At 39.4% G+C, this 25,686-nt stretch overlaps 1 protein-coding gene and 1 long non-coding RNA gene across 20 annotated transcripts in view; both read right to left on the bottom strand.

Moving 5' to 3' along the window:
* Positions 1 to 1,327: 1,327 nt before the first annotated feature.
* The window catches only part of GIT2 (GIT ArfGAP 2), a 52,343-nt gene continuing 27,984 nt past the window's right edge, over positions 1,328 to 25,686 (bottom strand). For 6 of the 19 annotated variants that reach the window (XM_038372909.2, XM_043498217.1, XM_043498216.1 and 3 more), the window contains 7 exons: positions 25,056 to 25,205; positions 21,093 to 21,341; positions 19,296 to 19,385; positions 14,441 to 14,523; positions 14,119 to 14,307; positions 6,599 to 6,662; positions 1,328 to 5,788 (listed from right to left, as the gene is read on the bottom strand). In XM_038372909.2, the coding sequence (XP_038228837.1) occupies positions 5,576 to 5,788; positions 6,599 to 6,662; positions 14,119 to 14,307; positions 14,441 to 14,523; positions 19,296 to 19,385; positions 21,093 to 21,341; positions 25,056 to 25,205 (1,038 nt within the window). In that variant the 3' untranslated portion in view covers positions 1,328 to 5,575. Of the gene's footprint in view, positions 5,789 to 6,594; positions 6,663 to 7,623; positions 7,647 to 14,118; positions 14,308 to 14,440; positions 14,524 to 19,295; positions 19,386 to 21,092; positions 21,342 to 25,055; positions 25,206 to 25,686 lie in introns of all 19 variants that reach the window. The other 13 variants (XM_038372912.2, XM_038372913.2, XM_043498222.1 and 10 more) reach the window with 6 other exon arrangements.
* On the bottom strand, positions 15,377 to 19,289 carry LOC122456818. Its single transcript, XR_006275904.1, has 2 exons — positions 16,500 to 19,289; positions 15,377 to 16,262 (listed from the first exon to the last, which is right to left on the bottom strand). It is a non-coding gene; the product is annotated as an uncharacterized LOC122456818 (long non-coding RNA).

Consider the following 25,686-nt stretch of genomic DNA (forward strand, 5'->3'; position numbering starts at 1 on the left):
TAATATAATGGACAATAGGTGTGGAAGCTGAGTTGCCTAAACACATTTGCTTGAGATTCCCACATTATGCTCATAGAGACCCATGTTGTATTACAAGTAGTTAGAACCTTGTTAATTCAAATACTAGCAGCAGCAGCTCTTAGATTGCCACTGAATGCAGCCAACGAAGTGAGCTGTAGCTCACAAAAGCTTATGCTCAAATAAATTTGTCTCTAAGGTGCCACAAGTACTTTTTCTTTTTGCAAATACAAACAGCTGCTACTCTGAAATAAGTTCAAAAGTAAATCATGAGTTGAAATTTCCATATGTAAATTATCACAGGTGGTGAGTGTATAGGCAACTTAATCTAGTGGACCAGTTCTAACTGGTATGAGATACATTCCATATGCATGATACAATTCAAGATCAGCACTATAACACAATTACATGAATGAAGTCAGACTTGGTCTAAGGCCAGATCTACATGAGAAAAGGTTTGTACAGATCCAGTGGCAAATCCTTCTAATGGAGGTGGAGTTAACACCAAAGAAGTGCTTTGGCCTATAACGCTCACACCAGTTCCCCACGTGAAATAAGCCATGCTACCAAATGTACTTTGCCAGTATAAAATGTCACCAAAAATTAAACACCCTTAAGTAACATCACTGTACCAAAGTTTCTAGAGTACACCCAGCCTTATAAAATACAGAATAAAACTTGGATGTAGTTCAACTGAGCACCATTAATTTCATAGTGCCCCATCCTTCATTTGCTATAAGCCCCCTTCCCACTGTCAGTGGTGGCTTTTAGTTTTATATTGTGCAGGATTTCCTTCATTGCCTGCCAATAACACTCCTGAAGTGGTAAGGATGGGTTACTACAGCATGATAAAAAAATTTGACCATTTGATGGAGGCAGAATGAGGGAGTAAGAAGAGAAGTAGTTGAATTTATTGGCAGTTTTCAATCCTTTATAATTTAAATGGCTGAACACATTTTGAGGATATTAATGCTCTACAGTTAGGGAACCAGGCAGAGGTAAGTAAGTTGGTATAATTTGTGCCCTTTTGCTACCACATCCCCATCTGTAACAGCAGTTGAGACAGACACTGGCATATAGCTTGTATCGCTTCTGGATTTGGCCTACTGATGATATACCTATGCCAGAAGATAATAAAAAAAACTAGGAGGACCAAGGATAAAGAACAAAACTATGGTTAATTCATCTAATTTTTAAATACACACCACTTCTCAGTGTATTAGTTACACAGATATGAACTCACTTTGCACTGTTTATAGTACCATCTTGTATGTACTTTGTATTTGGCCCATCTATCCCAAAGGCAAAGCATTTTAAAAGCCTGTTTATTGCATAAGTAGCAGGCAAATAATCCCAAACACTTAAGGGTTGTACAGTAATTTTATGTAATACAGTAAACATTAAAGGCTAAATCATGAGTACAATATGGACAGAAATACAAGTTCATAAAAAGGCATTTTCACTTTCCTGTGCAGCATTTTCATAGAGAAAGGATTACATTTCTGTAAGACCAAGAGGGGAAAAAAAAAAAAATACAAGTTATTTGAAAGTGGGGTTCCAGCCACAGAAAAAAACCCCACAAACCTAAACTACTCCAGGTGTTAATAGCACCTGCGCTGCAGCCATTCAGAGTATGTCTGCACAGCAAAGTAAGACCAAGGTTAGCAGAACTTGAGTTAGCAGACTCTGGGTTTATTAACCTAGGACTTGAGGATGCGTCTACACTGCAATAAAACACCCACACTGGCCATTGTCAGCTCTGCAGGGCCACAAACATTGCAGTGTAGATATCCAGACTTGAGCTGGAGCCCAGGCTCTGGGACCCTGCCCTGTGAGCCTGAGTCAGGCCAGCTGGAGATGGTTTCATCGCAGTGTAGACACACCCTGAGAATCTACACTTATCTGTAACCACATGTTAGGAATGGCTGAATGCTGGGTCCCAATAGGGGACTCTAGCATCTACGCTGCATTATGCGGTTCACAGTCCTAGCACCCTCCAAAATGTGGCAACTCTAGCCCTTTGTTCAAGATGCAGTATGGGGAAATTTGACCATCCACCAAATTTGACTGTCCAGAGGACAATGAGTCAGCTCGTGGGATACTTTTGGCAGACTCCAGAGCACAAATCCAGTAGGGCTGAGCCTACTCTGCAAAGCAATACGGCTTGAATGCTGGGTCCTGGCTTGCCTCCACGCCCCTGGGGCTCTGGAACCCTTGGCTAGTGCAATTTGTGTATAGACACACAGGGGGGTTAGGCTCGAGTCTGAGCTCAAACCCTTGGCATACAGTGCAGCATAGACATATCCACACAGTCCAAAGCATAATGCTAAACAAGCTTTGGGCCCCATTTACGACTTTGGCAAACACCAACAATGGGTGGAGTAGATTAATACTTTGAGCTAACCAGGGTTTGGGTGGAGTGGAGTCAGCTTTCGCTCCAAGTGCCATTTCCATAAAGTGCACCTCTGTCCTACTGGCTTCTTGGAAGGAAGTACCATAATAAGAATACTGCAGATATCACACCAGATGTATAACTGCTTAGTGCAATAACTTGTTACTATGACTAGTAAATAGAACAGAACTATTTAGACAAGGTGCAGTTTACCAACAGGACCATAAAACTTGCGTTCAACATTTAAAAAAAATCTAGATGCAATGTGAAGTGGGTGACATTTTAGCCACATTTTGATGAGCTGTACAATTGAATCAGGTACTTGCAAAACCTGCCGCCAACAAAGGAAAGATGTACAGTTTATTCATCTGAAAGAACTCTCAGTTTTGGGACTGAGCAAGCTTTTAAAAAAGTTGATAGCCTTAAATAAAATTTTAGGAAACATGAAATGCAAAAGCCATGTGTAGTGATGTCCTGATGAATACTAGCAAATAGCATGCTTCATGTTCCTATTGTGCTGGTTCAAAGAAGTTCTTAAGTGGGGTTGTTCTGTTTCATACAATGCATTACGAAAGGTTGAATTTTCATAATAGGTTTTAAAAACACTTCTCTACAATTCAAATCACAGCCTTGTCTAAAAATGCATTTCCAGATGCTTAGAGACAGTGCTAGGTACAGGAGAGGAGACAGGAAAAATTATTTATGAATCACACTGCAACAGGATTATCCCCTACCTACTTGTTTTTAATCCCAAAATAATACAATACTTTAAAAAAGGCAGTTAATTACATCATCAGCATCCAACAAATATTATGGCACTTATTCCGTGTTTATATACACATACAAACAATTTTAAAAGGAAGAAACCTTTGAAGGTTTAATTTTTGTTTGTTAACCTAAAACAGCAAATTTTTATCACCAAAAAACCAACCTAAAGAATCATAATTTAACAGACTAAATACTGCAGATTCTGCTTATGGAACAGTAGACAGCCTCCTACAATAGAGTGTTTCTGAATCAAACATTTATGTGAAAAATAAATTTAGCATTTATATATTCAGACAAAACATTATATGGGGAGTCTTGACCAGTTTTCCTGTAATCTCACACTTGAACAGTAACACGAGTAGACTAACACAGCAAACTGCATGCATGTGGTCCTATGGCTTTTGGGGCCTCCAGAGGAAACTATGAATTGTATGAATATTTTATAAGAAGGGGGAAGGTGGTTAGCCTGGTGGAAAATCCATGCCTTCGGAGTTCAAACTTCCTCATGTTTTTATAACTACGTATAACATCCAGGGTTTATAATCCAGTCATTATCCGACGGTTTAGCAAAACTGGAAAATAGCTATGTTGAGTGTTATAGTTAGAAGAAATAAGAAATATGACATATCTGCTCCCTCTTTGCATTCAGAGTCTTATCTTCTCACTTCAACAACAAAAATAATTCAACTACTTCCTTTTAGCTCAACAGCATCTGCACAGCTACAGAGAATCACAAAACATGATCCTTAAAGTTCCTACTGCAAGACCAAATTCTGCCCTCAGTTGTTTAACTCACTGCAGAGATTACTACTGTACAGATGTCATTGAGTGCCTCTGAATCTTAATGACCGATTACGTACCAATCAGAAGAGCTGACATGCAGCTCTCCAGGGGAGGTTGTAGGACTGATTGGTAGACAGGAAAAACATTTTTATATATGAACTGAACAAATTTGTAGCCAGATTGGAATCTCTGAATCTCTTTTATAGGTTCACTTTCAAGTAGAACACTGCTTGAAGTGATCATCAAAACAGGTCACTTAGTAGGCATGAGGTAATGTTTTTCAAAGAGCTTGACTTAGGCATTTAAGTCTACATTTTCAAAGGTGACAGGCACTTAGGACCCAAGTCTCACCAACTTTTAGTAAGACTGGCTCTTTAAGGTCCTGTGTCACCTTTGAAAATGAGGATTCAGGTGCTTTTGAAAATGTTACCCATGATCTTTAAAGAAAAAAAGGTACTGGAACTTAGCTAGGGAATACATTAAAGTGGTTGGTTAGCACATGCTGGGTTGTGTATTGAAGGTGACCCTTAAGAAGGTGTCAATCTGTATATAGTTTGTAGTTTTTGGACGCTTTGCATGAGAGGCACTATATAAAAAAAGTGTATTTTTCACATTCCACTACAGTGAGGTACAGATATGATGTACCGTGTCAGGCATGGCTTCTTTTGAACTGGCCCTCTTATCTTCCATTCTAAAGAAATCACAGAACTCTTCAGTGAAACTGCATCTAAAAAGATATTAAACAACAATACTGCTGCAAACGAGACTTAAAGCCTTAAAAAGGAGGACACTAAAATGCAAATAAATGCTGTGGGAAACTTCAGAAGGAGTTTTTTAGAGAAAGGAAAAACGATGGGTTTTAAACCACTAATGCCTTTCTAAAGTAAGATCCAACGTATAGACTAATGGCATGGTGACAACTAAAAGAAACTAAACCTCATGCTTCCTTCCAAAATAGATAAAAGTGACAAAGACCTTGTATAGTTAACAGTTAATAGGTTTGGATGCCCACAACTACTACAGTTTCAGCAGACTAAGGACTTGTTATTGCACAACAGTTGATATGGAACAGAGAATATAAACTTTGTATTCAATTCTCAGGAAGACTATTAAAACTTCATTCTACTGACTGTTTAACAGTTACACTCCTGAAGCCTTCACAATCCACTGTCCTGCTGAGAGAGTTTGTTATTCAAGGGGATTCACCATGCAGAGCAGTTCAAGGACGTACAGACCAAAGGCTAGATTCTGCCCTGTGATATGCACATTTGACTTCAATGAGAGTTGTGTGTGCGTGCAATATCCAAAAGCAGAATACAGCTCCAAGGAATCGCCTAGAAGAACCTCTGATACAATGTTGGTATGTGATATTGGATCAACAGCTATTTGCAACATACTATATTCTGTAATTAAACTGGCAACACAGGCACAAAAATAAGGCAGTGGGTTAAATTAATCTTTGAAAGTTTGGTTAGAAAACATGCAAAAATAATACTGAGTTTAAAAAAAAAGTTTAACTTGCCCCCTTAGTTTTCTTGTAAAAATTTGAAAAGTTGCGTGTCTAAATTTAAACTCCAATCTCTAAAAAACCAAGGCTAAAAAACCCGACAGGACTCAGTTGTTGTTCTCTTTGGTTGTGATAGTAACCAGTTGTTTAGCAGCCTTGGCAATGTCATATGCACACTGAATAACTTGTTGAGTGACCAGCTGGATGTCCGTGGTAGGGCAGGTCTCTATGGGCAGTGTTTTTTTGCATTCAGACTGGAGTCTGTAGGCACTAGATGTCAGCAGCCGCAGCGACGTCCTTACCAGCTCAGATTTGGGTTTCTAGGAAGGGAAAAGCAAACAAAGCTTGAGCCAGCTAGCATGGATTACACACAACTGTTTTAGGATGACTTTGAATTAGTGAGATTTAGCATTTGTTTGCAAATGCTCTAAAACTGTAGCCAAGTGGTCCAGGCTCAGTACCTTTTCCCTTATAAAAGGCCAGGAAAGGAAGGGCTTGTAAGGCACCTCGTGGCGTGGCAAGGCAAGACATTGGGCAGAAGCAAACCTTTTGGAATTCATTGAGACCCACACATAGATAATTATTTGCTCCCAGAAAGCTGCCTATAAAAAAGGACCTGAGAAGTGTTCTAAAGATGGCTATATCCACGTGAGTCACAAGATGACAGGTCAAGCAACGTTCTGGTACAGCTCCATCGCTGTTCAAGCAAGGTGTAAGCATCCTTATGGGAACTGTGGGCATTTACACATCTCAACCAACCTGAGTCCTGGTGTACCAACTAACCCTATCCACTTGGCATGGTGACAAATACAAAGGTGCAAAGATCCTCATCTTGATGAAAGTAATGTTCCTCCCTCCTATCTATCTTTTGCTTTTTGTTCATTGCAAGAAATCTAAATCCAGGGAGGAACCACTGTAAAATAAAAAGGAGCAAAAGCTTAGGAATTTTAAATTTCCTTATTGATTTTAACCAAATCAACACAAACCCTCCATGTCCAATCAGAAATATTTCATTCATTGCACCAACTTCCCTTAAAGGTTCTTCTGTCAGAGTCTCAAGGTGAGTGAGATTGAGAGCAGAATACATTTGAGAAACATTGCCATTGCTCAAGAAATAAAAAGTGACTCACTTTTGGGAACAAGGCTGCCATTTCTGTTACTGCCACATGTATTCTTTCCGAGCACGGTATATAACTGCAAGAAGATTCAAAAGATTATTCACAAGCAGCAAAAACACTGAATTTTCTTGAAGTTCAATTAGTTAGTGACTATTTCTCTAAAAGCAAACCAGTTTAGAGAACAGCACATTATCTTCTAACATTGTCTTAGCACAGCCTCCAAACACAACTGTAGCAGAGTCTGCAACACACAAGTCAGATGAAGCTTCTCATTGAAACATTCATTAGTAAATTATGTACAAATCTGTGTTTCAACCACACTGTATTACAAACAACTTCAGGAAAAGCAAGAACTTCACAGCTGATGTGAGACTCTTTGCATTACATAAATCAAAATTTTAAACTATTCTTGGATTAACAGTTTGTAGGGGAAGGAGTAATGGGTTGCCCACACTATCCTGTATCCAGCACTGTCAGATATTAATATCCTGATCTGTACTCAAGTATGGAAATACATGCTTACAAATGTGAAAACGGCACATTAGTGTATATGACTGACATTTCCTAAAGTCATGATTTGTACATTCAAATTTTAGAGTTTGGCTCGGCATTCCTACGGAAGTGGCACACCATGTTCTAGAGGGGTTTATCTGCCTGTTCAAAATGTAACGTGAGAGATTTTTAAAAATGTATATACATATGTATGTAAGTAAATGGCCAGAAGACAATTGCAGGCAAAAAATAAAAAGTTCCAGATTCTGCAGTTTAAAGGGTATTTTAACTGGAGACATCAGGATTGCACAGGTGTAACTAAGATCCCAGAGGGACTCTCCGATCCCAGGCTGAGTGTGCAGGGCTGACAAAAAACAAACAAAACACATCCTTGTGCCTGTTGATGGTCATCAGATTTAATCTGCTATCATTTTAAGAATGGAATTTTCTGTACAAGCCCCAAGGTACTATGAAATGAAACTTTAGTAAAAGATTTAAGTAAGCTGCCAAGTCAAAGATCTATGCAGACTTAGATATATACTAACCTTGGAAGAGGAGCTGAAAAAATCTTTAAAAAAAAACAAAAAAATTTAAATGTTTAAATTTTACACAAATATTTTGTCAACAATTTGGGATGATCAAAATTAGAAATGAGACCTATTAGGTCACCTTGTCCATACCCTGGTAGCCAGTGCAGACTGCTTTCTTACAAGTGATCTTCTGTGGTTACATTTATGAAATTCAGAGTTTCTCCAAGAAAAGGTTTGCTATTTATCTTGACATCAAATCTGCATAAAGCTATTTTCAAACAAACTCAGTAGCAATATCTACGGTGTATGACCGCCACGGACATTTTCACCAGTAATCTCCCAACTGAGCTTTGAAACACACACAATAAAGATTGATCAAAAGCTCAAAGTGAGAGTGCACAGTATATTGCAGTATCGTTGTAGCCATGTGGGTCCTAGGATGTTAGAAAGACAAGGTGGGTGAGCCAATATTTTATTGGACCAATTTCATCCACCTGGTCTCTCTAATATCCTGGGACTGACACAGCTACAACACTGCATATAACATGTTGTGAGAGACCATTCCAGGTGGAGTGGCCTGTTAACACCTCTGCAGTCGTAGGACAAAAAAGGGGGGTAGTGGGTTACTGATTGTTGTAATAAGCCACAAATCCAGTGTCTTTATTAAGACCATGATTTTCAGTGTCTAGCAAAGTTATGAATTTAAGTTCCCAGGCTCATCTTTTGAAGATGTTGTGCATGTTTCCTTTGAAGATGAGTACTGAGAGGTCAGATATGGAGAGATCGTTTTGTGAAAAGCGTTTGCCCATGGGTGCTGTGGGGTGTGTGTGTGTCTGATTTTCTGTGAGTTCATTTGAGGGTGTCATGATTGTCTGATTCACCCACATATTTGTTATTGGGGCATTGGATGAGGCACACCACATGTTGTGATAGCCACATGTAGGGTCTATGGACCTTGAAAGGTGTGTTGTGGGGGGGTACTGAATGGTCTTCTATAATGTGTGTAAACTACTTATGCTAAACAATCTGTTACACCTTGTATTGAGCTGTGACCCTGAGTACCTCTCTCAGACCGGAAGAAAAGCTTTATGTAGCTCGAAAGCATGTCTCTCTTACCAACAGAAGTTGGTCCTATAAAAAGACATTACTTCCCCCACCTTGTCTCTCTAGTGCACAGTATATCCAATCTCAACTCATGGCACTCGTCAGGGCTTCTCAGGGTCAAAGGTTAACACTTGTAGCATTCTTTAGCTTGCTGTGAAGACAGGCCCAGGAAACAATTCACTTTAGAGAACATTTATTTCCATACTTGACAGTCCATTGTCAACATTAGGCTGTCAATGCAATATTGTTTGATATTAAATTTTCCCCATTCTTCATTGCATAAATCAAAGATTACCAATTTAAAGAGAAGCTGTTGTATAACTCCTAAATCTTATTGAAGAGGCACACCTCACTTTTTGGGTGAAGTGTAACAAGACTGTAAAACTTCATCTAAGGCAAACTGAAAAAAAGTGAAGAATGCCTGGTGAATGTAGACACACAGTGTACATGTATTACACAAAACCACCAAGAGACAGCAACTGGTAAAATACATACATTTCATCATAGTTAATGTTTACTTTTAGACTGCATAGTTTAGGCAAAACTTTCAATTATTCTGTTAAACAGAACTATTACAAAGTGATAACTAATAATCCAAAAGTAGATTTTAAGAATCCTTACAGATTCTACATTAGATCCAGAAAAATATTTTAAAATTAGAATTAAAATTGATCTCTGTTCAAAAGAGAAGCTTCTGGTCAATAATTTTAAAGTTACCTGAAGCCTGTAAGAAGTTTAGCCTTCTGTCAAAAGTCTATTTTTAAAACCTATATTTTCCAAATACTCCATTTAAGATAATAAACTGCAGGATAGACTAGTTAAAACCGTAAACTAGTATTTTTAAAATTAGTTTATCAGGCAGTACCATTCAAAAAAAGAATATTTTTCTTTAGCAAAATCTCTCAATTCTAGATCTAAAAAGCACTTTCAGACTGAAATCACAATCATTTTATTCAATTAACTTGCAATACTGAACATGCAAAAAACATGTAAATTACAGATACACTAAAAAGGAAAGCAACACACTTAGGGGTCATTTGAGTTATGCAGGAAAGTTGCTATAAAAGGGGGAAATCTTGATTGTATGCGTGTGTTGCATTCCCACAAGGTCTTCCAAACAAAATGAGACTTCCCACCATCATTAGCTTTTTACCAAAAGTGCACAGTAGCAATCCATGCTCTACCAGAAAGGAGAGTAGGGCCAATAACCCATTTACTCTCCATGAGCTACACTGAATAGTAGAGGAAACCTACAGAAAACAAGATAAAAATGTGCCATTTAAGCCTCCATTGATTTCAATGGCATAGCAAGAGGCCCCAGTAATTACGGAATGCAAGAGTGTTTTAGAGATGCAATAGTTAGGGTGTATTTCCGGGCCATCTGGGTTTGTTGCATCAAAGTTTTCAAGGTATATTTGAGGAAAGTCTCGACTGATGTAAGATAAGTAGTTCAAACTCCAAGTATTATTTGCATCACACTAGCATCTAGCAACCCCTGGACCCCCTTGTACAAAATGTGCAGACAAAATACTTCACTAGATTTTTTTTTTTTTTTTTTTTTTTTTAAAAACATACACTGACTAAAATCTGGGTAGACACCAGAGGTTATAGTGTGACTGAATTGGCTTCTTAAAATCTACACAAATTTTAGAGAATTGTCACACATTACAGAGAATTTCTGAAGACTTCCTGTAACCCTTCCTCTCACTTTGATATTGATGACTGGCCAAAATAGTGTTTAGGATTAAACCTTGGGGAAAGGTCACAGCCCATAAACACTGGATTTTAAACAGGTTTTGTATCTCAGATGCAGTAGGCATTAAAGATCAGAACAGTATTTTGGTCAGGTTTTGAAGTTTTAGGTTGCCATTACATAAACTTATTAAAACCTAAAATTTAGTTTTGATGATAATTTATCCAAGCTAGAAACTAAGCTCTAGTATTACCATAAACAGACTTATTAGACTAAAAGAATAAATGTTGTGTGTTATGGGTCATGCAAATAATGCTATTTCTGCAGTAACAGTGCATGGACACTGCAACAACAAATTATGTCATCAATGATCAGACGCAGATTATTTTACTGACAATGACCAAAATGGAGACAAAAGCTAGGGCTGTCAGAGGGAAGCCTCAAGCCTCTGTTCGCTATACCACTAGGCCCTGATCTTGCTCCCAGTGAAGTCAACAGTAAAAGCTTCACAGGACATAGGATTAGCCCAGTAACTCTTGGTACTTATTACCTATAAGTTTTCTTATCATTTAAAGCCTTTCATGCATAACCTCTAACCACCCCGTTATTGAACGTGCATGAGCGGGGAAAGGCAGCAGAGAAAAAGAGAAAGGACACTATGCCTGGAAGGCAGGGACAGAGGCCAGAGTACCAGGAGGTAGGATCAGGCTGCAGGGGAGCTCTCTCAGCCCACGGAACCAGTGTACTGAAACAGCCGAGGCTATGTCTGAGCTTAAGCATGCTTGCACGCTCTAATGGTCTATTTAGACAGATGAATACAGGAAAAGGAACAAAAGAGAATGAGAAAAAGGAAGGCATTTCATTAGGATGATGGAAGAACAATTAACATTCATGTTCAGATTATCCATGTGGCAAGTCATTTTTATTTACAATATTCCCAACAAAAGTTTGGAAGCAATCTCATTACAGTTCTCAGAAGCTCAATTATACAACAATGTATTTGCAATGTGACTTCTCTAAATAGCCTTATTGATATCAGAATTAAATTGAATAAATTTGTTCCATTATTTTCCCATATAGCTTGCCCCCTGCTATGTGATGCACTAAGCAGCAGCACATCTGAGGCAAAGCCATGCAATGCAATGCAATACAATACAATATTGCATTTTTGTTCATGGCTAAGAGTTTTGGAGGGTCATGTTTATGTAAGTATGGTAACCAACATACTCCATTTGTGGCATAGAAGAAACACTGCTTTAATAACCAAACAACTTGTTCCTTACTCTGATCTCTTAAAGCCTTCCCCTCAATATCTTTCTTCTATAACAAAGAAGGGAGAGAAGATGTCTCTTTTCAAGGCTAATCATTTCTTTCAAAAGATTTCTCCATTCATTTTTCTTATTTGCATTTATGAATTTAAGTTGTTTTATTTACAGAGCTAAAGAGATACATGTCCCTTGTGTGTTAAAAAAAAAAAAAATGCTCCCTTAACTTGAGGCACCAGAAAACATGAGGAAGGATTAAAGTATTCTTTACTAAGTAGTTTTACCTAATTTAGCAGGGGAAAAAGATGTCCTGGGTTCTTTATTCTAGATGATTTTGGTGTGTTTCAACTATTGTTACTGGTAAAATATACAAATAACCAATATTCTTATTTAAAATTTTATTTTTTACTGCATCTCCCCTTTGTAAAAATTTTGGGAGCAAACAAGAAGAGTGGTTTATGGAAGGGATTAAGTCTGAATTTTGATAAGTGAGCTGAGTCAGAAAATGCACTCTGACTTCTCCACCCAGGATCACAAAGAAAACACGTGCATCTCCCTCCTAGCCAAAGGAAAGTGCAAACCAAGTAAATAAAGTATGGAAGAAGCAGAAGTGGCCCCAGAATGCAACTGTTGCCTATTTTTCCTCAGTTGTGGAGGTAAAGACTCAGAAATTAAACCATATGAGCTACAAGATTTAACAAAGGTAGTTAGCTGGTTTCACGGGTAATGTGTTGTGTAGTCCTTCAGTGCTGAGGCTGTGACTGCAGTTCTAATATGAGAACTGCCACAGGAAAAGAGAAATTTATTTGGAGCCTAGGACCACTCAGGTCTAACATGAAATGCACTAACATGTGCTATGATATACCTGCCATTATATGCCTATAAAAAACAAGCTAGGAGAACCACCTGCTGTTTATGCACTACAAAGAATCATTACCAACAACTCATGGAGATTTGGCAGAGTTAACGGTCAGGTCAGACTGCATGGGGGAAGGCTCACGCTGAGTACTAATTTGATGTTCAGATAAATAGGCCGCTTTGATTTTTAGTGTTGGCAAACTTGAGAGAAGTGTATCTAGTTCTTGGCTCTATTCTAACAGTTAAGCTATCAGCAAAAGCTGTTCTGATCTATTGCTGTATAAAGTAGACAATACAAGGATATTGCTAGGGCCCTACCAAATTCATGGTCAATTTTGGTCAATTTCACAGTTTTAAAATTAGTCAATTTCACATTTTCAGATGTTTACATCTGAAATCTCAGGGTGTTGTAGCCTGGGGGGGTCCCAACCCAAAAGAGGGTTGTAGGGGTGGGTGTCACAAAGCAGTTGTGTTTGTCGGGGGTGGGGTGTCGTGGGATTGCCACCCTCACTTCTGTGCTGCCTTCAGAGTTGGGCTCTGAAGGCAGCACAGCCATGGAACTTTCTCCAGCTAGAGGAGGTACCCAGAGGTGGGTATGATCTCCCCCCCCCAACCCCACAGGGGAAGAGGAAATCCTGTCCCTCCCCAGCCCAGCCAGGACTAGCAGTTAGGAGCCCTTGACAGGGTTGCTTTCAGCAACACAGGGGAGATCAGGCCCACCTCTGGGAACCTCCTCTGGCTGCAGGAAGCTCTGAAGGCAGCGCAGCCACAGAGCTTCCTGCAGTCCAGGGAGGTACCTGTAACTGGGGCTGATCTACCATGGAGAGTGGCCCTGCAGGGGAAGAGGAAGGCCCATCCCTCCCCAGCCTGGCGGTCTAAACAGCTGGAGCACAGTACATGGTAGGAGCCCTCATCTGGGGCACCCATAGCCCTGCTCCCCCCCCCCCGTCCAATAGGTAGATTTCATGGGAGAGGTCTGATTTCATGGTCCATGATGTGTTTTTCCTAGCTGTGAATTTGGTAGGGCCCCAACTATTACAGAGAACAGAGCAATTATGTACACAAACAAAACTATCTGCAGTTTATGGGCCAAATCCTTCCTGACTGCATTGTTTCACAGCAGTTACACTCAGTTACTGCTGAACGTTCTCTTCTAGGTGCCCTGATCTATAATTCCTGTATAGTTTGAGGGTCCATGGGTAAATCCCACTTGTCCCTGGGCCTCTGCAGGGGTCCCTTGACCTCCGCTTTCTTGGCAACAGGATTTGCAATGGAGCCATCTCCCAGCACTTCCCCTTGCTTGTACTGCTTCTTACTGAGTGGGATATGGGCAGACTGGGAGTAGACACTGCTCCCAAGAGCAGCTACTCCCATGGAGATCTGCCAAGTCCCGAGGAAGTGTTCCATGGAGAGAAGCCGTTCCATGTCCTTTTGCCCACAGCCCCAACAACATCTGCTGTTCCCCGCAGCCAAGGGAACACATGACCATACGTGATTCATATACATGAAATTAAAGTTTCTATGCTTTGAAGCATTTTACTATGTTTTTTAATCTTGGAAATTCCAGAGCACTTAGACTCCCCTTCTTACCTGTCATGCTTATTCTCTTGTGCTGCTCGAAGCAGCTCCTGGATATTTTTAGTGATCTGTTCAGTTTTTCGAATAACATCTTCTGTACTGGGCAAAGTGGAACTTGGGGTTGTATCTGTATCCGAGTTCTCGGGGATAGCCCCTTCCCCCTGCCAGATGATACTTCTCTGCCTTCCTTTCCTACCTGGCCTGGGGAAAAAAAGAAGAATGTTGAAGTGGTCACTATACTACTGAGCAGTTTCTATTAGCACTTAACTAGGGCTTTATGTCTTCAGACACTATACAGACACAAACATTAGCTCATTCATGTAATAAGACATACCCTGTCTCATCCAACTCCAAACTGGGGGTGGCGTTATCATAGTCACTTTCAGGCATGCTATTCTGTTTCTCTAATTTCGATGCCTACAAAGAATAAAGAATAAAGAATCGTTTAAGGATAGTACCTAAAAAAAGAAAGGGTCAAGAACTTTGCCAGGGAACTATTCCCTGTATAAACTAGTTACTTCTCTTTGCACAAGACTTCACTTAGGTCCTACATTAACTTTACAAGCTCAACCTGTCATGGTCATTAGTGTCTGTTCTATGCTATGTTATACTCACTCACACATTTTAGGCTAAGATCTATGGGCTGAGATTTTGTTAATTTCTCTCACTGACACCCGACATGTATGCTTACGTCACTATATGCAGCAGCAATGCTGAAAGGAGTTAAATACTGTAGGTTATTCCTCAATTTCACCTAAAAGAAATAAAGTTACTTGCCTGGCTAGTTATTCCTTCTTTAGTAAGTAGTTTCTTCGTAAAGTACAGTAAGTATTTTATTTTTAAAATACATTTTATACCTTATCAGGGAATGTTCTTCCCCAATCATTACAAGCTGTTCAGCTTTACAGAGCAGGGGTTCTGCTTCTTTAACATCATAACCCAATATTCAGCCACTTGCCACTGATGATCTTCCTGCCCCCAAGAAAACTTTGCCTCTGTTCCCAGGATATTCAAAAGGGACACCCACACAACAATCTTGGGATCACTTCTGGAGACCAACAACCACCCAGTTTCAAATGACTGAGCAAATGTGCTTTTGCAGAAGCCTAGAGTTGGAAAATGGAATTGCTCAACTCCCAGACAACCACAAGTCTTACGTCTTCCAATGCAACATATGACCACTTTATGGGCAAGAGGGGGACATCACCTATTATCACCGAGTTGCCTCTACTGTAGGTTATATGACACACTTAGCATACTTTTTCCTGAGCAGAGGGACACAATAACTGAGTTTACTTGTATTCTTATGACTCAGGATTTGTATCCCTTGAGGTGCCATCACATGGTCTTCTAAACTCAGGAAGTTTCTCATTAGATTCCATGTAATCTTTCAGGTAACAAGTTATTCTACCACTTTGTGAGCTCCTGGTATAATTTATACCCAGGGAATATTCATCCCAATGGATTTTTGTTCTGAATACCTCACTACCACGCCAATCCCAGGAATTAATATCCATGGAAAGTTTGCAACTTGGGAATAATTCCATGGGACTGGAAAACATAATGCAAAAGCAAGAAAGGAAAGTATACTCTGGAGCTCTCTCCCTCCTTCCTCAACAGCATCCCTGCATTACTTATTCTTGTCTTCTGGGCCTGACACCAAAGAACAGCAAAGATGGAGCAACTTACCAACTACAACTCCCCTCAGTGATGCCCAAGCCAGGGCATTCTACATTAGTACTCATTTTTCTTGAAGAGGTAATTATACCCTTCCCACTTATAAACATGCTACATTAATGTTACTCTGAAGTTTGTCTTTTACTGCACAGTGCAGATCCTGGAAGTAAAACCCAACCCCAACAATGCTATGGGATTTCCTCATTCGCAGTCACATAAACCTCCCACTGATCTTTATTAGAAAAACAGAGTGAAGATCAAGGGAATCTCCAGAAATGGATTTTAAAGGAAGGCTCAAATCAGCATACTTAACATGCACTGTCCATTATAACAGGCATAAATTAGGCTAAGCCTGATGGACAACCCTTTCTATTATTCTTATTTACAGAGGTACCCTCATGTGCGAGGTGCTTTCCAAACACTGAAGGACAGTCCCTGCTCTGAACAACTCAAACTCAAACTATCCAATTTACAGCTACCTTGCATAGAAAAAAAGAAAAAAGGAGTACTTGTGGCACCTTAGAGACTAAAATTTATTTGAGCATAAGCTTTCGTAAACTACAGCTCACTTCATCGGATGCATTCAGTGGAAATGCATCCGATGAAGTGAGCTGTAGCTCACGAAAGCTTATGCTCAAATAAATGTTAGTCTAAGGTGCCACAAGTCCTCCTTTTCTTTTTGCGAATACAGACTAACACGGCTGCTACTCTGAAACCTTGCATAGAAAGAAAACTAAATTGTGGTGTTTTTTATTACATCTAGTAAGGGAACTAGAGAAGAGAATCTGAAAACAATGCTAGGCATACTCTGACAATATAAAGCTGTACGTAATAGCATTTGTATGGCATTTATTTATTTATCAGATGGTACACAGATAGAAACGGTTTGCTAAATGGCAAAGCTGAACACTCTGGTCACAAACAAAAACAGCCAGTTAAAAAACCAGGACTTAGCCTTACTATTGGAATTAGAGATGTGTAAAGTAGGATTAAACACCTCCACCCCTCCCCACACGCACACACAAATCTGAGAAAGTTTTTAGTTCCAGTGATAAATCAACTGTACCCAAATTGGCAATTCACACTTTACTGTGAAGGAAAACAGTCACTTAACGATTTATCGTCTGCTACTACTGCATGTAAATTAAGTATTTTTCAGATTGGGCAGAAGTTGCCATATCACTTGTAGTCAGAATTAATTTATTTTCTGAGGTTTTAAAGAGGGACTTTCGTGCTGAGGAAAACAAATATCTGGCTGAAAAATAAGCATCTGAAAGGCAATGAATCCTCAAAATGTTGATATACAAAACTCTATTCCTCACAATTCAACTGTTAAATAATAAAAGCTTGACTTGAGACACTGCATAGCTGCCAAAGAAACAGACTGATACAGCGTCAGCTACAGGACTGTGATTTCACTGCGGCAGACTCATGGAACAGTTGAGCTAAAAAAAAGGAGAGAAGGTCTTTTTAAAGGAAGATATCTCCAAAAATAGGCTTGTTTTAAAAAGTCATCTTTTAATGCTTTTCTCCTTTAGTTTGCTCCTGTGAAAGTCCTGCTTTAATAATGAAGAGTGGAGCTTAAATCAATAACACACAATACTACAAAATGGGTTCTGTCAAAACTACCGATAAATGTATTTGTATAAAATATAAAAGTATAGGAAGAATACAAATGTATTAAGGAGTATATAGCGATGATAGTTACATCTATTAAAGACACTTAACTGTGGATCCAAGCTGCAGATGAGAAATGCAAATCACTCACTGTGAAGACCCCAGGGTGATTCAGCTATCATTCACTTATGCAAATGTTTCATCTTGCTCAAAGAGTGTGTAAAAGATATCAGTTTTAAAATAACTTATTCTGAAATATGCTGAACAAACGTGTATAGCAAGAATCTATTTGCTAAAAGCACAGTTCTTTTACAATGGTTACCTTGTAGTTGGGGCTGGTTCAGATGGCATTATTCTGCAATTTTTTGGATACATAGAAATATTTCTAAGATCCCACACAAAATGTAAAGTCTATAAAAAAGAAATCAGGCATGACCAGTCTACTGTATCAGATTGTTCAATTAGCCAACCATCCCTAATCTTGTGATTTTGTAGTGAGGATACTTCATTCTGTGCTTCTATTAATTGTCCTCACATTGGGTTGGATTTAAGACTGCAGTGGAATAGTGTATAACAAGGATGAGAATATAGCAGGGGTTCTCAAATTTCACTGCACCGCAGTCTCCTTCTGACAACAAAAATTACTGCAGGACCCCAGGAGAGGGGGACTTCGGCCTCAGACTGGGGATCGGTAACCTTAACCCCGCTGCCCAGGGCTGAAGCCCTCAGGCTCGGACTTTGGCCCTGGGCTCCAGCAAGTCTAAGCCAGCCCTGGTGACCCCATTAAAATGGTGTCGCAACCCAATTTGGGATCCCAACCCACAGTTTGAGAACCGCTGGAATATAGCGTACTTATCTGTTTCACATTTCAATGTTTTCATAAAAAGGTATATAATCATAGAATCACAGGGCTGGAAAAGACCTTGAGAAGTCATCTAGTCCAGTCCCCTGCACTCTTGGCAGGACTATTATCTAGACCATAATGCCTCAGTGAACCCTGCAGTTCTGTAGTTCAGAACTAAAACTGTTCATCCATGAGTCAGAAACAATGCAAACAGAAGTATCTTTGGGATACCATAGACTTTTATAGTGCAATTAAAATCCCATAATGCAATGGCTTTTTTTTTTTTTTTTTGGAAATCAGTGTAGTGCTTTTGTAAGGGCCTAGAAACCAATGTTTGTTGATTCTCAGGCAGCAACAATACAAGTTTCCTCTACCTTGTGCCATGAATGTACTTTTAACCCTGAACTAAAAGGAGCATTGCTAAGAATGAGTTCAGTCTCCAGGCCCATTCGAGCCTTCACGTCTTTCAATACCACCAGTAAAAGGGCTACACAATGTTAAATGAAGTGGTGGGTGATATGGATGCTTGTCTAACATAACTGGACAAAGAGCTCACTCATTTCAAACAGTCTACTGAACAGCTGTCAAAAAGTAACCTTTCTGTCCATCAGTACCATCCTGGACTGGATGCAAAGTGGTGACCTCTAGCTGTAACAGGCTCCATAGCTTTTACTAACCCTTTGAGCATACCTGTGTCCCATGCAATGCATTTTAGTCAGCAGAAAAAGTACATACTGATATTTCATGAGCCAGTAAGTGCTTGCTAAACTATTTTTCTTCAGCAACCAGCTCATTTTCAACAGCATATTGTGGGATAAGTGATCTGGAGCATGGTATTAAATGCTACAGGTATTTTAGTTGGTGTGAAATTAGACAAGAGTGAAGCAAGTGTGTCCATAGTATGTGGCAAAAGAAACTGAAAGTGATGAAGTGATGCTTCATGCAGGAATGAAGGTCAGTTAGCAGACAGAGGGGAAAGGACAGAGGCACAAGGCTTCCAGGGAGATGGCCACCTCCTCCAGGTAACAGACCAATTCAGAAGGTACTTAACCCTTCGTGTGCTTTCATCCCTTGACCAGGAAAGCGTGGAGGGGAAGGAAGGCAGAGATGAAGAGGAGGTCACAAACGCACTCCTCCCGATCTAAAAAAAAAAAAAGGGGGGGGGAGAGGGGAGAGAAAAACACTCGGGAAAACAAAATAAAGAACCCACAAATACTCTGAAAATAACTTTTAAACATATGTGCATTTTAAAAATTGGATAGTCAAAGAGATGACATGGTCAGAATGACTGAGAAAACTGACTGAGCTAGACTGGACTTGTAACTCCGGCAAAACACATTTGACTTCTTCAAGCTAATTCTGGTATCAGTATTAAAAGATGTTGAATTCCAAAGTGAACAATTACATTCACCAAAATTCTGTTTCTGCAAAGGCGTTCATTCAACGAATATATGCCACTAGGATTGAGTAGAAAGATTTTATTAAAGGGAAAAAAAAGTACGTTTCTGTAACCAAGTTTCACAAGGGAGAAAGTAATGCTTCAGAACTGTTAGTTCTAAACCAACAAGACATTAACAAATGAGAAGTTTCAGGAACCTATGAAGCTTTCTTACACTTTGAATAAATTGCTGTGTACAAAAGAGTTGTCATGTCTTGCTGCCTTTATACCGAAATCTTTCACAGCAAGTCAACATAATCTACGATGATATAGCTTTTTATCATCTAGTTTGAATTTCTAATAAGCACTTTATTACTTCCAACAGTTTGAGAAGTCCCATACTTGTTAATCAGACTAAAAAACATTCAAGCTCTTAGCATTAATGTCAGCTGGTTCAGCATCATCTGCCAAAATGGCACTTCTTGTAAAATAGTTTAGACATTCATGACTACTGCTTGCACCAAGCTTTTTGTTTTATATGCACATGGCACTTTTTTCAAGCCAGGAAAGAAATTTCAACTTTCAAACAATTAAGCAGTCTCTTTCAAATGCATTTAACATATGCAATTGAGAGCAGAATACAATATAGTGCTGTCCCAAAGACAACATATTGACAAACCTTAAAATCCTGATTTATGTCAGCAAAAAATACTGCCACACATTTCCCCCTGCCTCTGGCAATTTAAAAAAAGATACGATAAAGAATGAACAAGTGTTGGTGTATTTTTTGTTGTTAGTCTAGAATGCAAACTCCTTAAGGCAAAATCAGTGTCTATGCTGACCACACTATTGGAACTTTAATAATTTAGGAAAATACTAATCAGGATGGACTTGGCCACCTAAAAAACTAGGCTGTGAACATTAGAGAGTTAAAAAACAAACAAAATAAGAGACTATAATGAAAAGTAGTATTGCAGAGAGATCCATGAAAGTAAAACTCTTCAGTGCTTCGATGTAGCATTTCTACTCATGAGCGATCTTCAGCAAAAGTTCAATCCTACTGTTTTTAAAAGGCTTGCAAGTTCCACATATCAGCACATACCTGTATGCCCCAAGATCAGAGATCCACAAACTACACCTATCTTGTTGAATACTGGGTTTTTCTCTCCTACTTTTGAAACACTTGTGCATGGATATATTGGCAAATATATTGTGGCTAAGGAAATAGCTGAGCAGAAGCCAAAAGCTTCAATTTATGTATTTGAGAATTGTGTTACAGCTTTTATTCTTCAAACCATCAAGCTCCTGCAGACATGTTAATACAGCAAACAGTGATAATTCTTACTGTTTTACTTTACTAGGAAGCAGACAGTCTAGAGATTTTGGTAAATAATCAAGTAAACAAGAAGAGTTGCAATAGAAAAAGCTGAACATACAAAGAAGAGCAAAAGCATTAGCAGTTTTACTTACATGTGGAGGGAAAGGCTGCAGTCTTGTTATGCTCTCTTCTGGATATGTGACTTCTCCCATTGGGAGGTAGGGTTTCTGACCCGATCCAGTCTCATACATAGATATCGGTCTGCTACCTCGTGTAGATGGTCGTCGCTTTAAAGAAGAATGATTGTTGGGGTCTGTGTATTCAGAACCAGTTTGGACCTGATATATATTGGTTGTGGCCTGTCTTCTGAGGTTCATATTTTCACTCTGTAGTGTTTGAAGCTGAAAGAAATGTTTAGCAGTGGGACTTTGTTTTTCTACAGCAAGCAAACTGAGTACACAAATGCAGCTTGTCACCTTAAAAAAAAAAAAATCCAGCTAGCTGTTGCTGGATTTATTATTAAATGGAATTTTCTCTCTTAAAATCTACTTCATTTGCTCAGACAAAAAATATTTTACTGCAGATCTGATAGATTTATAAGTGTCAGTTTCAACTTACTATTATTTTAGTTGGGATGCAAGTCAAATTGGATCTTACATTTGGCTGTTGCAGTTAAAAGCATAAGATCCATTTCCAGGTTAGATGTATTTTTACATAAATTTTTCATTACCACGAAGGCTGTTTGAACAGAAAAATAAATTCTTTTCAAGCAAAGAACTCCAGTTCAGCAAACAGTTACTACAGTAACTTAAATAAAGCCTCTGAATATGCAACTGCTAAAATTATAGCACAAATACAGCACAAAGAAAAACAGAGCTTGCTTTGCAAAGCAAGAAGACAGTGGAGTTAAGATTACGAAAACAGGATATCAGCTACTGCTTTCTAAGATGCCAACAAGATTATTAAAATCTGTGGGTGGGGAAAAAAAGTGCAACAATTTAAATTTTGTTGAAGAAGAAAATTTCTTAGAATAAGTTTGCTATATTAACACATCATGAAGAAAACTGCAAATATTTAAATATTATGTACATCTTCTCAAACAATATATGGAGCATGCTGTTTCAGACAGCTGATGGCCATTCATTAGTAATTGCAAATAAATACTGAATATTGTATTTTGTTTTGCGTCATGTGAACCTTTAAGAAAATCAGTCTGTGCTGTTCAATTGTGGTCTGCCTGACTCTGTCTAGAACCCATAAGTGAAGATTCTGACTAGTAACCTGAAGCCATTTTAAATATTACCTTTCCCCACTCTGTGAAGTCCATCATACCATGTATTGTGTGTTAAGATTTAAGGATCAGTAAAAAGCAATGTTACTCTTTAAAAGTTTGACATTTTAATACAAAAAAACAGGAGATTGTGCAGCATGGACCTTTTCCCTTTATTTTCCACCACATATTTTATAAACCGGGTGTGGTCTAATTTCAGCTGTCTGCTGTTTATCTATTGTCATATCAGATCAATTCACCACCACTGTCGAAATTCTTCATCACTGTCAAGGTTTAAGTTCGCAAACAAGTGCCCATGTGTCAAAGTCATTGTTTTTTTGTAAGATCACCCTTTTACTCGATTTAGGAGGAACCCATCCGTAAGTGACATAATTAAAGAAGAGGCAGAGCCTCTATTGAAGTGGTATCTTTTTCAAGTAACTGAAGTGTGAGAAATCAGATACATATGCTACTAGACAACTATATGAGAGAGAATTTTTAATCTTACATATTTAATCTATGCCTAAAAATCAAATAAACCTATGCCAATTAAGATACCAAGGGCCATATGCTCAAATGAGATCTGGCTCCTTTGCTCTTCTCAGGTGCTGCAAAGTATTTAGATTCTGACCACAAATGGCCAGCAGAAAACTCCCTTGGCAGATGGCAACTTCTTATTGGCCTAAAGCTACTGTAGCTAGGTACTACGCCATCTATCCCCCTTCCCCTCAGAGCAGAGGGTAAGCTGGAGGAATCATATGAGAGATGGTGTCCCTAGTCTCTATTGGCCAGACACTGGAAATGGGCGACAGGGGATGATCATTTGATTACCTGGTCTGACCCAGTGTGGCCGTTCTTATGAGCTTTGTTCTGCCTAGCTGTTGTTGGTGCAAGTCACTAAGCCAATGACAAATCAAAGCAGCCCCATAGCTGTTCTAAACATCACTGGATCTGGGGCCAGCGCAAACTGATCCTCAGCACAAGGGAGCTATGACTGGGTTTCTGATGCACTCTATGCCCCGCATCTGCTGCACAGGAAAATCTGGCCCTGTCTCCTCCCACTATGCTGTATCAATGTACTAAAATCCTAGTGTACAATGGATACCCCACTCTGACAGCAAAAGCTTTTTCTAAGATTAGGTTCCTTAAAGCATAAATTTATCTCTAAACCAAAAATTAATTCAAATGATGCAGACAACTGCTTAATCAAGACACCTGCAAAAGTAGCAAAGAAGTCCCATAAGATGTCTTAGGTTCCTCTATACATTTTGGGTTCCAACAGAGATCTCAAAGGCAAAAACAGGCAACTGTACATACAACTGCCATCTGTGTGCACAGATGTGTTTTGCATCTGCTGTTACCTGCTTTGTGAGAGAGCAACTTGGACAATAACACTTGAAACCATGTCCCAACTGCTCAGTTTATCAGGTTAGGGTTAAAGCTGAAGATACTCTCAAACCATGAATTAGACTGGTATTAAATCCTAATAGCTCAGAGGCCGACAAACACTCCAGGCTCTTGACAGCAGCAGCACTTTAGAGTGGCATCGTGCCAGGACACTAGAGAAAGCAAGCAGGACAATCTTCCTAGTCCTCGTTGACATAACTCTTGAGCTACCTTAGGAATTCTGACATCTCCAGTACAGTAGCTTGACAGCAGCTCTGGGCTGGTTCTCTCTAATTATAGAATACTGCAGTTACAATTACATGCCATTCCACAGCTGCACGACTTCAAAGGGGGACTGGTTTTATGTCAATTAATGGAATCCCTTCCCGACAAAGTAGACAGGACACCATGGCAGACAGCCAGAATAAGGAACTGGCAGTGCAGATCACCAAAAAAACCAGAACCAAAAAAAAAATAAATACTGAGAATAAGCAATTAGTTATAGGTTTTAATAAGGAATCCACATGTACATTGACCCATTGAAAAAGTATACAACTAATCCTGTATGTTTTGGGTACCAGATCTTACCTCACCTATTTGAATGTTGGCCGACTAGTTAAATTCTAGAATCTTAGTGACTTTCTAGTATCAATACCTGCTCTCCTGCAGACAAAGGAAGTTTATGCACCATGAGATCTAGTGGGTCTTTTCCATTTTCAGTTTCAGCAATTCTATTCTCTTTCCCTGCAATGAACTTTGCACCTTAGCTTCCAGTCACACAGTTTGGTGGTGATCATCCCATAAAGCGGTCTATGTTTTCTTAAAACCTAGCAGATATCTTAGCATACATGTATACCATCATTATAGCTAGTTCTATGAAAACAACTAATTCGTAAGCATGTTATGTACTATATTTGTTACTGGCCTGTTGGGACACAGTGACCTTGTCTACAATAGGATTTGAAGGTCTGGTAGTCTGGCTTCAGCTTGACATATGTATACTTTTAACATATGCTAAACTGGTCTTGCCTGCAACAGAGACTTTTAAAATGTGTATAAGTACTAGACCTTATTATTTGATTAAAGAATGGACCTAACAGAAAGCAGAAGGTGCACTTTATGCCCATCTGCTATCAGCTGTTTCCAAAGCCTCAAACAATTGCTCATTTTGAGACAAGACAATGGAACGAGTTTTTTTAAACAATGCTTTGGAAATAAGGAAAAAAATCGATTAGGTTGAACTAAACAGTTCCCAATAACACCTTCCATGAAAGATGAAACATTAAGAATTTGCTCTGCATGGATACATGCATTTTTGTTACATCAATTCCAAAATAGTTCTAATTTGTCAAAATATTTTGACTGGTCTTTGCACATAGTCCCTTAGTTTATATTTATATAAAAATAAACCCGATTAGCTACAGGATTTTAATTTTGCTTATGTTACTATACTTGTTACCTTTTTCTGCATGGTTCTCAGTTCATCACTCAAGTTGATGTTCACCTTCAATAACTGCTGTATCTTTACCTCAGAAGCCAACAAAGCATTCTTAACTTGCATATATTCTTGTGCTGTCACTGGTCCATCTGACAAGTCTGAATCCAGGCTCTTTAAATAAAATATTAGATAAAATACTTACCACACCTATAAGGCAATATACTGCAGAAGTGGGCAAACTATGGCCTGCGGGACCATCCTGCCCAGCCCCTGAGCTCCTGGCCCAGGAGGCTAGCCCCTGGCCCCTCCCCCACAGCCACACCACTGCCTGGGCAGCAGGGCTGCAAGCTCCTGCCGCTCTGAGCAGCATGGTAAGGGGGTGGTGGCGGCGCACAGCGATACCACAGTTGCGTAGGGGGTCCTGGGGGGGCAGTCAGGGGACAGGGAGAGGTTATATGGGGCAGAGGGGTTCTGGGGCCAGGGAACGGGTGTGGGGGGGTTGAATAGGGCGTGGGAGTCCCAGAGAGCCTGTCAGGGGCTGGGAGTGTGGATAGGTCAGGGCAGTCAGGGGAGAGGGAGCAGGGGAGTTTGGATAGGGGTGGAATCCAGGGGTGGGGGAAATAGGGGGCAGAGGCCAGGCTGTTTGGCAGGC

Source organism: Dermochelys coriacea, chromosome 15, assembly GCF_009764565.3.
Source record: "Dermochelys coriacea isolate rDerCor1 chromosome 15, rDerCor1.pri.v4, whole genome shotgun sequence".
Classification (NCBI taxonomy): domain Eukaryota; kingdom Metazoa; phylum Chordata; order Testudines; family Dermochelyidae; genus Dermochelys; species Dermochelys coriacea.